Source organism: Calidris pugnax, unplaced genomic scaffold (assembly GCF_001431845.1).
Source record: "Calidris pugnax isolate Ruff unplaced genomic scaffold, ASM143184v1 scaffold341, whole genome shotgun sequence".
Classification (NCBI taxonomy): domain Eukaryota; kingdom Metazoa; phylum Chordata; class Aves; order Charadriiformes; family Scolopacidae; genus Calidris; species Calidris pugnax.
In genome coordinates this window covers 369,759-384,236 of record NW_015091149.1, presented here as the reverse complement: position 1 = coordinate 384,236, position 14,478 = coordinate 369,759, and the positions used below count along the sequence as shown (strand labels likewise).

The 14,478-nt window shown below is 57.6% G+C and overlaps 1 protein-coding gene across 1 annotated transcript; it reads right to left on the bottom strand.

Moving 5' to 3' along the window:
* Window positions 1-19: 19 nt before the first annotated feature.
* EZH1 (enhancer of zeste 1 polycomb repressive complex 2 subunit) lies at window positions 20-14,353 on the bottom strand. The gene is made up of 19 exons (XM_014959192.1): window positions 14,211-14,353; window positions 13,607-13,735; window positions 13,236-13,355; window positions 12,014-12,134; window positions 11,221-11,394; window positions 10,250-10,352; window positions 9,552-9,715; window positions 8,650-8,741; window positions 7,759-7,942; window positions 6,928-7,124; window positions 6,441-6,532; window positions 5,884-5,924; window positions 5,441-5,566; window positions 3,805-3,983; window positions 3,036-3,131; window positions 2,623-2,704; window positions 2,398-2,478; window positions 1,931-2,015; window positions 20-1,824 (listed from the first exon to the last, which is right to left on the bottom strand). Exons 1-19 carry the CDS (start codon window positions 14,325-14,327, stop codon window positions 1,764-1,766), a joined length of 2,244 nt encoding a protein of 747 aa, XP_014814678.1. The 5' UTR covers window positions 14,328-14,353; the 3' UTR covers window positions 20-1,763.
* Between the last annotated feature and the right edge of the window lie 125 nt (window positions 14,354-14,478).

Here is a 14,478-nt window from a genome sequence, read left to right as displayed (position 1 = left end):
CCCAACCCCCCCCCCCCCGAGCCCCGGGAGGTGTCACGGACAGCAGGAAGGACAAACAGAAGGATGGACAGCCTTTCCCAGCCTCCCACCATGGCAGGCAAGGCATGGAGCTCTCTGTGTTCCTGGAGCACGCACTGGGACGAGCCCCCAAACCCCAAGGGCCCAGCGCTGCTCCCCTCTGAGCGGTGTCCCCAGACAAACACTGCCCACTGTCCCCAAGGGGGGTGAGGGGCTTTGGCCCCCCAGGGCTCCTCATGCCATCCTGGGCACCCTCCGGCACCCAGCACCGGGACGGACCCTCAGCTGCAGCGACCCTGGCCCAGGGGACAGCCATGTCCTTCGGGCCACCCCAGGCCCTGCTCAGAGAGGACCCCCCCATCCCGACTGTCCCGTCCCAGCCAAGGCACAACGTCCCTGCCAAGGTGCTGCTGGGGGACGGTGTCCATCTGTGGTGCCCTCACCCCCAGAGCGGGACCCGGGCCCAGCTGCTGGCTGAGAAGAAACAGTTTAAAGTGCTTTTTTCCTTTTCTTTTTGCATGGGGTGCTAAAGCCAAACCTCCCCCTGCCAGAGAACATTTCCCCTTTATCGCCAGGACCAGCGTCAGAAACCCCTCGGCAGGTTTCTAAGGAGCCCCCCAAACCTCAGCACAGCAACATCCAATGAGTCCTGTACCCCAAAAGGCTCTCCCCGCTGAGGGGACCCACTCTGCTGGCTCCCTCAGTGCCCGAATCCCCCCCAGAGACCCTGCTGCTCCCACGGGGACTGTGCTGAGGGGAGGGTGGAGGAACCAGCTCCAGGAAGCCACACGGTCAGGAAGCCCCTGCCTGGAGCGAGGGTGGCTGAGCCCCATCTCCCCCTCTGGGTGCAGCCCCAGCCAGTCAGCGGGGCCCCCCTCCTGCAGCCCCAAAGCTGCCCCACAGAAGCATCCACACACCAGTCCCAGATGTGCCAGGCAGCTGCGGATGGGCAGAAGTCCCCCCAGCCACAAGAGAACGCCACAGGCTGGAAAGGGCTCACAGTTCCTGCTGCCTCTGGACTCGTGCTGGCAGCAGCACCCCCCCATAACATTGTCCCCACCCAGCTCAGTGGTGTCCCTACCCAAAGTGACGTTTTTGCATAGTGCTGCTCTGCCCACCCCGGGCATCGTGCCGTGCCAGCCATGGCCAGGTGGTCCCTGTCCCCCCGCCAGCGGGGGCGGAGGGGAAACAGAGCCTCAGCGACAGCAGTTTGGGGCCTGGTCACCGCTGCGGCCACTTCTCTATGGCTTCCAACCCTGTCACTGTCCTCAACAGGACACAACAGGCAGCAAGAGGCAGCAGCACCCGAGATGGGAGCCTATCCCTGGGGACAGGGGACCACCAGCCCCTCTGCCCCCCTGCCGTGCCCCGGCTCTCGGTGCGGGCGGTACCTCGCTCGCTCTTGTTCTTCCAGCCCTTGGCAGGAAACGGAGAGACTCAAAATTCGTGGCTGTCCCTCCTCCTGCATCACAGCTCTCCTCCAAGCCCCAGCCGCCTTGGTCCATGGGGCTCCTCCTCCAGCCTCAGAGCTGGTCCCGAGCCTGCCCCGGCCGGGGGCTGGCCAAGCTGCCCCCCCTGGGCAGCAGCCACTCACTCCTGCCCCGAGTCCCTCCGGGAGTCTGGATGGGAAGCAGCGCTTGCGACACAGGCAGCAGCGGGGACAGCAGCAGTCATGTCAGCGTGAAGCAAACATGGCATCGCTCACGAGGTGCAGCAGAAGGTGTGCCAGGGATGCCCCGCGCAGCCTAGATGACATCCGTCTCCCTCTCTATGCCCACGTACTTCAGGGCGTCTGCCTGGCTGTACCTGCGAGACAGGGAAAGTGGTGGCTGCTGCAACAGCTCCCGTGCTCCCCACAAATGTGGGCACGGAACGTGGGGTCACCCTGTGCCCATCGCCAGCCCCAGGGTACCTGTAGTCGAAGAAGAGCTCCTCTCCCGCCTGGATGGCCCTCTTGGCGAAGATCCCTATCCGGTGGTCTCCGTTCACCATCACAACTGCAACCAGAGAGACAGCATCAGAGACGTGTGGCTCCAGCTCAGGCCAGGAGGTCTCACAGCACGCTGGCCCTGCCTGGCCACCCGCTGGCCCCCGGGGCCACGGTGCCCTGGGTACCCAACCCCCCCCGATCAGGGACAGGGGCTCCCTGGGGAGCTCCAGCCTCTCTTCTCCGAGGCCAGGGCCACTGCAGAGCCCTCACCAACGGGAGCGTGACCTGCTGCAGGGAGGAGGAGGAGACTTTGTCCAGGTCTGTGAAGTTCTGCTGCTCCCCCAGGCTGAGGGCAACTGGGAACCCTGGGGACCTACTGCGATCCCAGAGCTAAGCAGGACCCAGAGAACCTTCCCCCACCAAGAGGTGACGGGGCAGGGATAGCTCACCTTTGGCGTAGCAATTGGGGTTCACCGAGTGATTAGCAAAGCGGATTTTATTTCCTTTGCGGGTGGCGTCAACAACAAAATCTATTCAGGAAAAAAAAGAAGAAAACTGTGTTGTATAGACAGGCCACTCAGGTGACAGACGGGCTGAGACCACCCACCCGGCCACCAGTTCCTCAGCTGGGAAGCCCAAGTCCCCTCCAGCCCTGGAAGCCGCAGGCGAGTTACCGTTGTTGAGGTTGAAGAGGAAGCTGGACATGTACTTGTCATAGACCTTCCCTCGACGGTCAGCCTCGTCCTGCGAGATGAGCTGGAGGAAGAGAATGGCCTTGAGAGACCCAGCACCAGGGGCATGACGAGGATGGCTGCAAGGAGTGGTGCTCCCCCACCTCCCAGAAACCCCCCTGACCCTTCCCACCCACGGCGGCATCTCCCCAGGGCTCCCCAGGAGGGGCAGAGACAGGAGCTGGGGCACTGAGGTGAGTCCCAAAGTGGTGCAAGACTCAATCTCCAAACCCAGTCAGAGGGAGCCATGGCCAGGGCCGGGCTGGGGAAGGCTCGCAGTCCCCACTGGACCAGTGTCCCCTGACCACAGCTTGCCAGGAGGGCAGGGCAGCCCCTGCGTGGGCAGCAGTGCTCACCTCGCCACAGTACTCGGAGATGAACTCGTTCTTCTGCACAGACTCCTTGATGAAAGTCCCCCAGCCGGCAACATCCGACGGTGCCAGCAACAAATGCTGGGGCCAAGGTGGAAAGGGGAGGGTTACAGTCAGCAGACCCATCACCCCCGGCACACTGAGATCACCCCCAAACACCAGGAACCCCAGAAAGCACCAGAGAAGAGCTCTCCTCCTCCCGGTGCAGTGGCACACGCCGGGGTTAGGGCAGTGCCCAGGAACAGCTGTGCTGTCTGTGCTGGCTGCCACGCTCCAAGTCCCAGCATCTTGGGGCTGAGTAACCCCGAGGAGCAAAGGGGAGCCAGTGTCTGTCCAGTGTCCCCTGGTCTGGGGTGACACACAGTTCCCCACAGAGCTGTAGCACTATTACAGGTCGCAGCACCATCAGCCTGGAGCTGAGCATCACTCGACACCCAGTAATTTGCACCTTTCTGTGAATTTTAGCCTTTTCCACCCGCAGTCCCTGCAGAATTCAAGACCCAGCCTTTCTCAGGAGTCACTTTTGACACTCCCTTCCTCCCACCATTCCCTGCCTAACTCCCATTCCCTCATTTTCACATCCACAACCCATACTCCAGTTTAAGCGCTACAGAAGCCTGGGGCAGAGCAGTTTCTCTTCCCAATCTCCTCACCCGGGGAGCCATGGGCGACTCGCTCACCCTCTCCCTGTTCATTGACCCTACCTCACGCCAGCCCCCCCGCCACCGCCCCCCAGCCATGCCACCACCAGCACCTTTTTGAGGCCACGCTGGATGCTGCAGTTCTTGCAGGAGACCACCTTGCAGTCCCAGTGCTCGGAGGCACCACAGGTCAGGCAGAGGTCGGGGTCACACTCCCGCACGGCCAGGTAGCACGGGCACTGCTTGGTGTTGCACTGGGTCTTGCAGCGACAGCCCGGGAAGCGGTTCTGACCTGCAGTGACACAGCCCATGGGTTGGCACCAGGAGGTTTTCCACCCCCCAGGAACACAGAAGCTCCCCCTGAGCCAGGTCTTCCCCCCAAGTCAGGTCTCCCCCCTGCCAGGTCAGAACTGAGCCTGTGGCCAAGAGCCACCCTAGTTGACCACCGTCCGGCTAAGAATGCTCTACACCACCTCTGCACCAGGCAGCAGGAGCCCCCCCAGACCTTCCTGCCCCCCAGAGAACACAAGGAGACATGGTGGGGCAGCCCGGGCATCCAGGAGCTGGGAGCAGGTCATAGAAACCCTCTGGAAGCAGGGGCACTTTGAGCCAGGCTCACCCCAAGAGCACGGAGGTACTCCCCGTCTGTGGGGCTGGAGACACTCATCTGCCTCTTGGGACTAATTATGTGCAGTTTGAAAATAAACAACTTGGATAATATAAGCATAATGGATCATAGAATCATATGGGGTTGGAAGGGACCTCTGGAGATCATCAAGTCCAACCACCCCCTGGAGTGGGTCTACCTAGAGCAGGTTGCGCAGGATCTTGTCCAGGTGGGGTTTGAATGTCTCCAGAGAAGGAGACTCCACCACCTCTGTGGGCAGCCTGTTCCAGTGCTCTACCACTCTCACAGTAAAGAAGTTCCTCCTCATGTTTAGGTGGAACTTCTTATACTCAAGTTTGTGCCCATTTCCTCTTGTCCTGACACTGGGCATCACTGAGAAAAGACCAGCCCCATCCTCCTGACACCCACCCTTTAAGTATTTATAAGCATTGGTCAGATCCCCCCTCAGCCTTCTCTTCTCTAGACTAAAAAGACCCAAGTTTCTCAGCCTCTCTTCATAAGAGAGATGCTCCAGGCCCTTAATCATCTTTGTGACCCTTTGCTGTACCCTCTCCAGCAGTTCCCTGTCCTTCTGGAACTGAGGGGCCCAGTACTGGATCAGTACAGAGGATCTCGGAGCCCGAGCTGGCTCCCCATCACCCTGTAGTCCTTCCAGCCCCAAGCTGTGTCTCAACTCTTAACGAATCCACCCTCAGAAGCCCCACTGACGTGGGCAAGTGCGATCATCTCCATCGCAGAGCTGGGAATGAAGCCCAGAGAGGAAAAGCAGCCATGGCAGAGCCGTGACCCAGCTCCCAGCTCAACTGCTGGCCACAAATCCCGCTCACAGGGAACCAGCAGCACCTCCCACAGCTGCTGATGGGGGATACAGACACGCAGAGGAGAGTTCTCTAACAAGAGCACGTCTCTCAGCTGCTGAGAGTCACGGGGCAGCAGGGAATGGTTTCCTTTGGCCTCGAGCAGACTGCTCACCACACTGCTGTGGATGGAGAGAGCAGCCAACGCAGGAATAATGTGTGTCTCCAGCAAGGGCCAGCTCTGTGCCCACCCATGGCTCCCCTGCCCCATGGTCCCCGAGGAGCTGCCTGCTCCCCTGCCCCACCGTCCCAGCTTCTCCTTACAGTCAGGGTTGCACTGGCAGAATTTCTCACAGAAGTTCTGAGTCATGATGCAGGGGCAGGAGCTGTCGCAGGGGTGCTCGGGGTGGTCGCAGGGCTGGTAGTTGTACACCTGGGTGGGCGAATTATCTAGAAGAAGAGGAGAAACGCCCGGATTAGAAGCTGCTCGTTGGAGAAATGACTAAAACCAGCCTGGCCGGGGGGGGCTCTGAGACAGGGAAGGTGCTGGCTCCCCACGGCTGTGGTTATTGACCCACAGACACTTCTGCTCTGCCCCGAATGGGCCCATTCTACAGCAGGGCTGCTGGCCAGACCCCCACCTCCCCACCGGCCGAGCCAGACCGCAGGCACAGCCTCCAGAGCACGGCCACCATTCCCCCAGCACGGCCATCCCATGGGCTAGTGGCCAGGCAAACCTGGCATGAAGCAACCACGGCAAACGCTACCTTTCTTCAGCTGGATCTTCCTGCAGTGGGCAGCCCAGAGCCTGGAAAAAAAGCAGGGGGTCTAAGGGGATGCACAGGACGCCGGCAGGGAGAGCCGGCCACAGCTGCTGGGCACCACCAGCAGGGCTGCCTGGCAGCTTCATGAGTTAATAACCAGCAGCTGGACACAACGTGGAGAACACAGAGAACGAGGCAGCTACAGCAGGAATTATTTAAAGCAAACGCCAAAGCCAGAATAATACTGGGCACACTGGGATCGGCACGCAAGAGAGGGCTGTAAGCCAGGGAGCCGAGGCCGTGGCTGCTGTCGGGAAGGTGGGATGGCCCCACAGCACTGTGACACCCCCCTCGGGCTGCACTGGGGCCACAGAACCCCCCGCTGGGGGTGGCAGCGTGGGGAGAGGCCGGGGCCAGCGTCCGTCCGGCACCATCCGCCCCGTGCGACAGCGGGACCCGGGCAGATGGGAGCCAGATGGGGATTACCAGGAATGCGCTGGCACAAAAAGCAGTGGATCTGGTTGCATTTTAAGAACAAAACAAGCTTGTCCAACACTTGCCTGTGCTTCCTTTTCTTCTTCTGGGATGGATTCATTAATTCGTTCGTTGGCAGTTTCGTTATAAGCGATTCTTTCACTGCGAACTGGAAGACCTAGCAAAGAACAGAAGCAGAAAGAAGAATAAAGTTCGGTGCACTCAAGTTGTTTTTATCTAAAGCATAAACAGAGAGCACAAGCAAGCACACGCAGGGGGATCCAACCCCGGGACCACTAAGCAGGGGGTTCTGCCCCATTTCACTGGCCACGGGTGCCTGGTGCCTGGGAAACGGAGCGCCCGGCTCGGAGAGGGGTCTCTGGAGAGAGCCAACAGCACCAGGCACATGGGGGCTCGTTCTGCAAACAGCAGCAGAACTGCAAAATAACAACACCCGACATCACAGAGTGTTGATGCAACACATTCCTCCGGGTGGTTTGTGGCAGAGAAGGAAAAACAACTGTCGAGCAGCGGCCGAGCCCTCCCTTCACTCCCGACCCTCCCGGCGCCCACCTGCTTGCAGGTCTTGGTTCCCAGCAGCCTGGCAATGGAGCAGAAGTTGTTGAAGTACGTCCCGTGGAAGACACGGAAGAGCGACTCCTCGGCTCCCGTCCACTCGACGGGCTCCTGCGGCGTCTCCACGGCAAAGAGCTGGGAGGAGGCCGGGCTCAGCTTCTGCTTGGTGGGGGTCTGGCAGCGGGAGTTGGCCTCTGGCAGGAACGGCAGGGGTTAGGCCAAACACAACATGGCAGTGACCCCCTCCCATGACCCTCCCAGCAGCATCCCACATTTCCTTGTGGGTCCCGTGCCTCCCGGCAGCCCTGTTGGGACGGTGGCATTGGCTCCTCGCAGCACCAAAGCCACCATGTCACCTCCCCACCAGGGCTGGTCTGGGACAGAGACCCCTGACCGGGACAGCAGCACCAAAGAGGCCGAGGAAACTACTCTCTCCTCTCCTCTTCCTCCCAAGAGGGGACTCAGATGTACAGGACCCCTCTGCCCCCCACCACCGCATCCCCCAACATGGCAGGAGCACTTGGTGCTTGTCCACGGCCCTGAGGACACGCTCACCACAGAGAAGCCCCCCACCAGGGACACCACCCTCAGCACAGCCCAGCAAGGTGCCCCAAGATGGGGGCTCAGGGCTTTGCAGGTCCCAGCGAAGCTCTCACTTTGCCCAGCACCATTGCTGGGGGGGGACAAGGACCCCACAGCAGCGAGGGCAGGACCCGCTGTCCCGTGTGTTTGTTGGAAACCCCGACTCCGAGCCATGGAGACCCCCAGCCGTGCGGCGCCGCCGTCCTTACTGCTGGAGGAGGAGGGGGGTCTGGGCTGGCATCGTACCCGAGGAGCTGGAGGCCCACTCGTTGCCCGTGTCTCGGTCGCTGTCGCCCTCCCGGGTCTCGGTGACGGCGGAGGAGGCCGGGGTGTTTGAGCAGGAAGCGCCCACCATGTGGTGCCGCCGGCGGCGCCGGCCCGAGCACTTGGACCTGGGGTTGTGCAGGGCAGCAAACTCCTTGGCTCCTTCCTGCAACCAAGAGCAGAAGACAAGGCGGGTGGCAGACAACCAGGCAAGACAGAAAGGCTTCTCCACAGGCCCTGGGGACAAGCTCTGCCACCACCCAGAGGAGGTGGAAGACCTTCCACCTGCTCACGGTCACTTCAGTGAGCGCCGAGGCCCTGCTGGCTTTGCTTCCCTCGGCACTTCTGCTGGGTCAGGAGAGGCTTCCTGACCCCTCCACTCCCCTGGCCCTTGCCCTGGCAATGAGTTCTCCCGGGCTCTCCCCCTGCCCCAGCCCCACAGCCTCTGGGACCCCCCCCATGGCACAGCATCCGACCAGCTCCAACCCCACCAAGCACCAGCTCTCCCCATCTGCGGCTCCATCCCCAGCAATTCAGATAGGATGGACTTCTGAAAGACCATTTAAAAATAGTTTGAGCCTTCCCCATGTGCGTTAGACTCCTTCCTCCTCATTCTGAACCTGCACCGAGGCCAGAGAAGTCACTTATCCCCACAATTTCCCATCTGCTAGCTATGAAATTAGTCCTTGTTGGAAATCTGCTAAGATCTGGTAAGGTCTGCATTTGGATTCATGCTCCCCTGAATCCAATGAGGGTTAGAACTATATTCTGAAAAATCATTTAGGTTGTGAAAAGGACCCACAAAGTTCTCCAGAGCAGGGCTGACCAGGCCACTTCTCTCAGGGTTTCAAAAGCAGCGACGCAGAAACCTACCAGCCAGAGGAAACAGTCTGCTCCACAAGGGTCTGGCTCGATCTTGGTCTCTCTATTCTTTCGTTTGTACACATTAGGAGTAGCATGAAAGGCTGAAAAAATAATAGTTATCTTTATTATTAGTGCTCTCCAAGGGTCTCCCCCCACTCTGCAGGGGACAGGGACAGCAAGGGTGGCCGGCCAGAGCCCCTGGCAGCGGGGACCATGGGTCAGGAGGTCCTGGCCAGCCCCACTCCGACCCCTGACAGGGACCCAGCAGTTCCAGGAGATGCTGGGCAAGGAGAGGCCAAAGGAAAAAGATCTGCTTTCAGACTGAAACAAAAAGACCACATGATCTTAATATTATATCTTTTAATAAATAATTCACTGGAAAGAGTCCTGTGACTTTCCAAAGAAGCCCTTAGACCTGGGGAATCGGCAGGTCCAGCAGCTACTCAGTATCCGAAAGGCTTTTGGCAGGACAAACCGCAGGAACATGACTAAGACGAAGCTGGAGGTTCCAGTGAAGCAACAAAAGACAGGGGCAAGTCCAGACTTTGGCAGCGAAACATTCAAGCCTTTCCCTGATGAGCTTCTGCAAAGCAAGAGCAAAGTCTGGCGGAGGCAGCTTTTCGGGCACCGGCTGCCTCTGGGAGGCTGGGGGGCGGCGAGCTGAGCCATGGGGAGAGGAGATGGCCACCAGGGTCCCTTTGCCATCCGTTTGAGTGGAGCCATCTTTACAAAAGGCTTCTGGGCACCCCTCAGCTCCCGAGGCTGCTCGGCAGCTCCGGGCGGGCAGTGCCTGGTTAAAGCCCAGGCACAGCACAGACACCAAAGCGAGACGAGCAGGGAATGAAGCACCGAGGAAAAAAAAGGAGGAGAAAAGGGGCTCTAGGGAAGCGTCCGGCCGAGGCTGCACTTACGATGCAGAAAGCAGTCGTATTTGAAGCACCGGCGGCAGAAGAGGGTGTGGAAGGAGTGCAGGGACTGCTCCCGCTGCACCGACTTGGCGCAGGGCCCGTCGATGTTGGGGGTGCACTGCGGCGGCAGCACGTTGGGGTCCGACACCTCCGTCAGCTCCCGGTACCTGCCAACAAACAGAAACAGCCCCTAGATGTGCCAGCTTTCCTAATTCAGGGCTTTTTGCACAGCTGCATCGCAATCTGGGCCAGCAGGACTCCTGGTACCCTGAGGGAGGCTGAACTAAAGCCCCAACGCTCACGGCGTCAGTGGCCAACGAGCTCTGCCTTCTGCTTGGAGCCACCTTCCCAAACACAGACCTCACTGAGGAAGGTAACGCCCAAGCAGAGATCATAGAATCATAGAATGGTTTGGGTTGGAAGGGACCTCAAAGATCATCAAGTTCCAACCCCCCTGCCATGGGCAGGGACACCTCCCACTAGAGCAGGTTGCTCAAGGCCCCATCCAGCCTGGCCTTGAACCCCTCCAGGGATGGGGCAGCCACAACTTCCCTGGGCAACCTGTTCCAGTGTCTCACCACCCTCAGAGTAAAAAATTTTTTCCTGAGATCTAATCTGAATCTTTTTTCTTCCAATTTAAAACCATTTCCCCTTGTCCTATCATTACCCTTCCTGGCAAAGAGTCCCTCCCTATGTGTTACCTCTCTTTCATGTCATCCGGGAAGCCGTATTCAGGGAACATGGAAGAAATAGCCGTGAATATCATGTCATTTGGAAACCGCTTCTTGGAACACTTCTTGCTACCTAAGAAAAAGCAGAGATGGGATTCCTCAATGGGGCTGGGTGTCAACGTGTGATCCCTCCCTCCAGTGGCGGTTCAGGACTGTGCTTTAAGAGACAGAAACATACTCCCATACACACACCAGATAGACCTTTTGTCCTGCGACCAGGCTGAGGTATCTCCAGACACAGCACGCTCTCCCACTCCTAGAGTAGCGTAACATATTGATGGAACTAAGAATTTCTTAAGGACTATTTACTATTTTTACCAGGACAGGATTTGCAGACAATGCTTTTCTGTATCTATGGAAGTTCCTGGTGTTTGTGCCACCCCTATCACTGTAACCAGAGATAAAGATGAAACCACCAGTCAGCATTTCTAAGGTCATGCAGGACACATGAAAACCCCACAAACCAGAGCAACGAGAACTCCAGGAGGCACATGGGAAGGAAGAGGGACACGAATCCCTGGAAAATGGGTCTGGAAGGGATTTGAAGAGTTCTCCCTCCCTGGCCTACAGCAGGATCAGATCTACCTACAAACCTACTAGCAGATGCTTCCCAGACCAGCACTTTAAAGCCTCTAAGAGCAGAGAACCCGCAGCCTGCCCGGATAACACCCCGCTGCTTCGCTCATCTAACCATGAAATGGTTTTCCACATGACTCATCTAAATTCTTCCTCAGGACACTTCAAGCTGGTGATTTCTCACCCTCCACAGGGGACAGCGAGAACAACCCATTTCCCTTCTGCTTTGGACCACGGCACCAGAACTGGCTCAGCTGGTGACACAGCAGTGACCAAGCGATGGCAGAGAGCAGTGGGCAGCTGCTCGGGCAGGGCAGGGGGGGGATCGTGACCAAGGGAACCCCAATTCCTGCAGCAAAACCCACCTTCCACCGCAATTCGCTTTCTTTTCCTGGTGACCGGCAGCTCCTCTTTCCCATCCTCCTGTTTAACCTCAGCATCATTGTGTCCTTCCTCTTCCTCGTCTGAGTACTGGTTCAGGGCGTTCACCAGCTCCAGGAAGACAGCGTCGCTGATGAGGACTGACCCTGAAATCATTTCTGAAACACAGAGGCGTCAGCCAGTTTGTGGGAATGCCATCGTCTCTCACGCTCCTCGTGGTGGTCAACCACAAGTTCATCAGCCACACAACATCATCAGCCACACAACACCATCAGCAACCAGAAATCTCCCTCTGTTCTGCAGGGATAGGTGGGATTTTAACGCTAGAGAGAGCCCTAAGATTAGTGTATCATTTTTAGCCACCTGAGGACAGGCCACACCAGTTTCCCACTGCCTTCCTCCCCCCAGGCAGGGTTTTATGATGGGGCAGGGAAACACGTTGACTTTTCATTTCTGAGAAGACTGATTAAAGCCTTGGCCAAGATCACAGGTGAAATGAGGTTGCTGAGCTCCTCCCAACTTCGAGCAGGTTTTCCAGCATCCTGTGACCCCCCCTTGGACAAGAGCATCGACTCCAGAGAGCCCCAAACCCAGAGCAGGATATTGAAAGGCAGGACCACATCCTCAAAAAGCAGAACAACAGGCACCCTCCTCATCTTCTGCTCTAGGAGCTCCCACAGAAAAGCTGGTTACTGCTGCCACCTTTTGACTTCTTAACTACTTGGGTATGTTCTTTGCAAGAGACTGAGTGGACAGTGGTGGCTGCTCCCGGGTTACCTTCCTCCCCGTGGACCTTCCCGTCGTAGTTATTAATGAGTTCTTCAATGAAAGTTTCATCTTCCTCCTTCACCTCGTCTCCCATGTAAGGGATATTGCACAGAACAGTTTCATCCTCCACCTGAGGAGAGACCAGACACAACTCAGAGAACCAGGACGTCTCTGGGGCTGCTCAGCATCGAGATGGCACCGGGCAAAGCGGGGATTTGGCCTCCCCCCAGCAGCTCCTCGTGTCCCATCACCGACATTTCACCCTTGTCCCAGGCCAGCAGCACAGCTCTGACTCCCCAAAAGTGCAATTTGTGCAGAGCTGTGCCTCCGGGGCTCACAAAACTCCCAAACACACACGTTGCCAAGAAAAATAAACAGCCAAAAAAACACATCAGAGAGATCATGCTGGAGGCCAAGCAGAGCTGGAACAGCCAAAGGCAAAGTGGGGACTCACTCCCCAGAGGAACAGAGTGAGGAGGGAGGACATTGGACCCTCATTGCCATGGCACCCACCGACGGGGTCACGCTGCTCCCCAGCCCACCACGGGAGGTTCTGGAGGGCCCTGCAGGTGGAGGAACCCTTCCACAGCCCTGGCCAGGTGAGGAACCAGGTCAGCCACACACCCCCTACGCCTTTAACAAATCATCCCCACTATGTCACACCAAAACCTGCCTTTAAATCACCCCCCTACAAGAGAGGAACCGATTCTCAGCAGCATCTGTACAACCAGACCCACAGGGTCACCCGGTCACAAGGGACAGGACCTGCCTAAGAAATAAAACTCTGCATTTATCACAGAATCACAGAATCTTCTAGGTTGGAAGGGACCTTAAAGAACATCTTGTCCAACTGTCAACCTAATTTTGACAAAAATAAACACCCACACAACAAACAAAAAGCAACACCATCGCTAAACCATACCTCCCAGCACTAAAATGGAAGAAAAGCCTTAAGAAGAAAAGAGAAACACCCAAACCCCCATATTTATACTTTGAATCTTGCGAAATAATGGTGGCCCTATCAAGGGGGCCTGAGTAAAGGAGAGACCAGCTGGACAAGACGGTGGACACACGGCTGTTTCATGGGATTCAACAAAACAAGCAACTAAACCAATGCCTTCCATCATCTCATGAGCCCACATCGCTTGAGACAAGTGGGCTGAGGAAGATGCAACCACCCCACAACCATGTCACAATTACATGCTGATGGCACCGGGACCTTTCTACCTACCATGAAATTCTGCTGAAGCGGGGACCAGGAGTACATGATGGGCACCAGTGCCACCGTGTTCAGGGTCCTCATGTACAGCGTCTGGCTCGGAAATCCCGGGAAAATGCTCTCCACAGTACACTGGAAAAGAGCAAGGAGTGAGGAAGCCACCCTCCAGGATACACTGAGTAACATCCCCGGCTTGTTCTTTGGGGCTCCTTCACAGGAAAAGCCTTTGGGGTGGGTTTTTTTCCCCATTTCTGCATCCCAGCAGGGTGCGAGGCACGGCCCGACGCCAAAACAGGACAGCAGACAGGGAAACCAGCCCCATGCCCCTGAAAAACCCTGTTCCAGCCCATGCTGGTGACTGCCGTGCCCTCTCCCCACCAGACCTGCTTGAGGAAGGGGTGCCCGCTGACCGGCTTCATCAGCTGCACCGGCTGCACCCGCAGCTTCTTCCAGTCCTCGTTCAGAATCTGTGTCTTTTCATGAACCTTGGCAAAGTTGGCCACAAACAGAGCCTGGAACGAGAGAAAGCAGCGCTTAAAATTTAAGAAATCACATTGAGAACACTAAACACACACCCCCCTCCACCCACCCCCCCTACCCCGTTTCAAGCATCAAAACATGCGCGAGGCAGAGCATTCCAAATCAATGATTCTCATTAGAGGGAATTCTAATTAAACTCAGCGGTGGTACAAAACTGTGCTGACCATCGACCTGATGGGCCAGTGGGGTTTGACAGCTCCCGACCCCGGGTGCCCTCTCCCAAATCCCACCAGCCCAGAGCGACGTGACAGTGTCCCCAGAGTCAGGGGCTCCGGGGGGAGACACCGCAGGGAAGGAGCGAAAGGAGCCTCCTGCACCAACCAGCCAAGGGGCTGGGATGGAGAGGGGGCAGAGGGGGGGGGTCTCATCCATCCTCAGCTAAAACACTGCTGTGGGGTTCATGGGGTCCGTCCGACGGTGGCCGGAGCCGAGCCCCCAGGTCCTCACCTTGGCCCCCATGTTGGCCTGGAAGCGTTTCAGCTGCCGCAGGCGCATGTACTCGGACTTGACTTTTCTCTTCCAGTAGATGATGCACTTGGAGGTGGGAGGAGCGGCGATTTCCATTTTCCTACAAAAGTACGGGAAGAATAAATACCGAGTTGGGAGGGGGGGAGGAAGAGAGAGAGAGAGAGAGAGCCGGGTGCCGTAAACAGGCGCTGTCAGAATAAAAAAAAAACACACCCCCCGTGGATTTTAAACGCGACGTAGGCTTTAA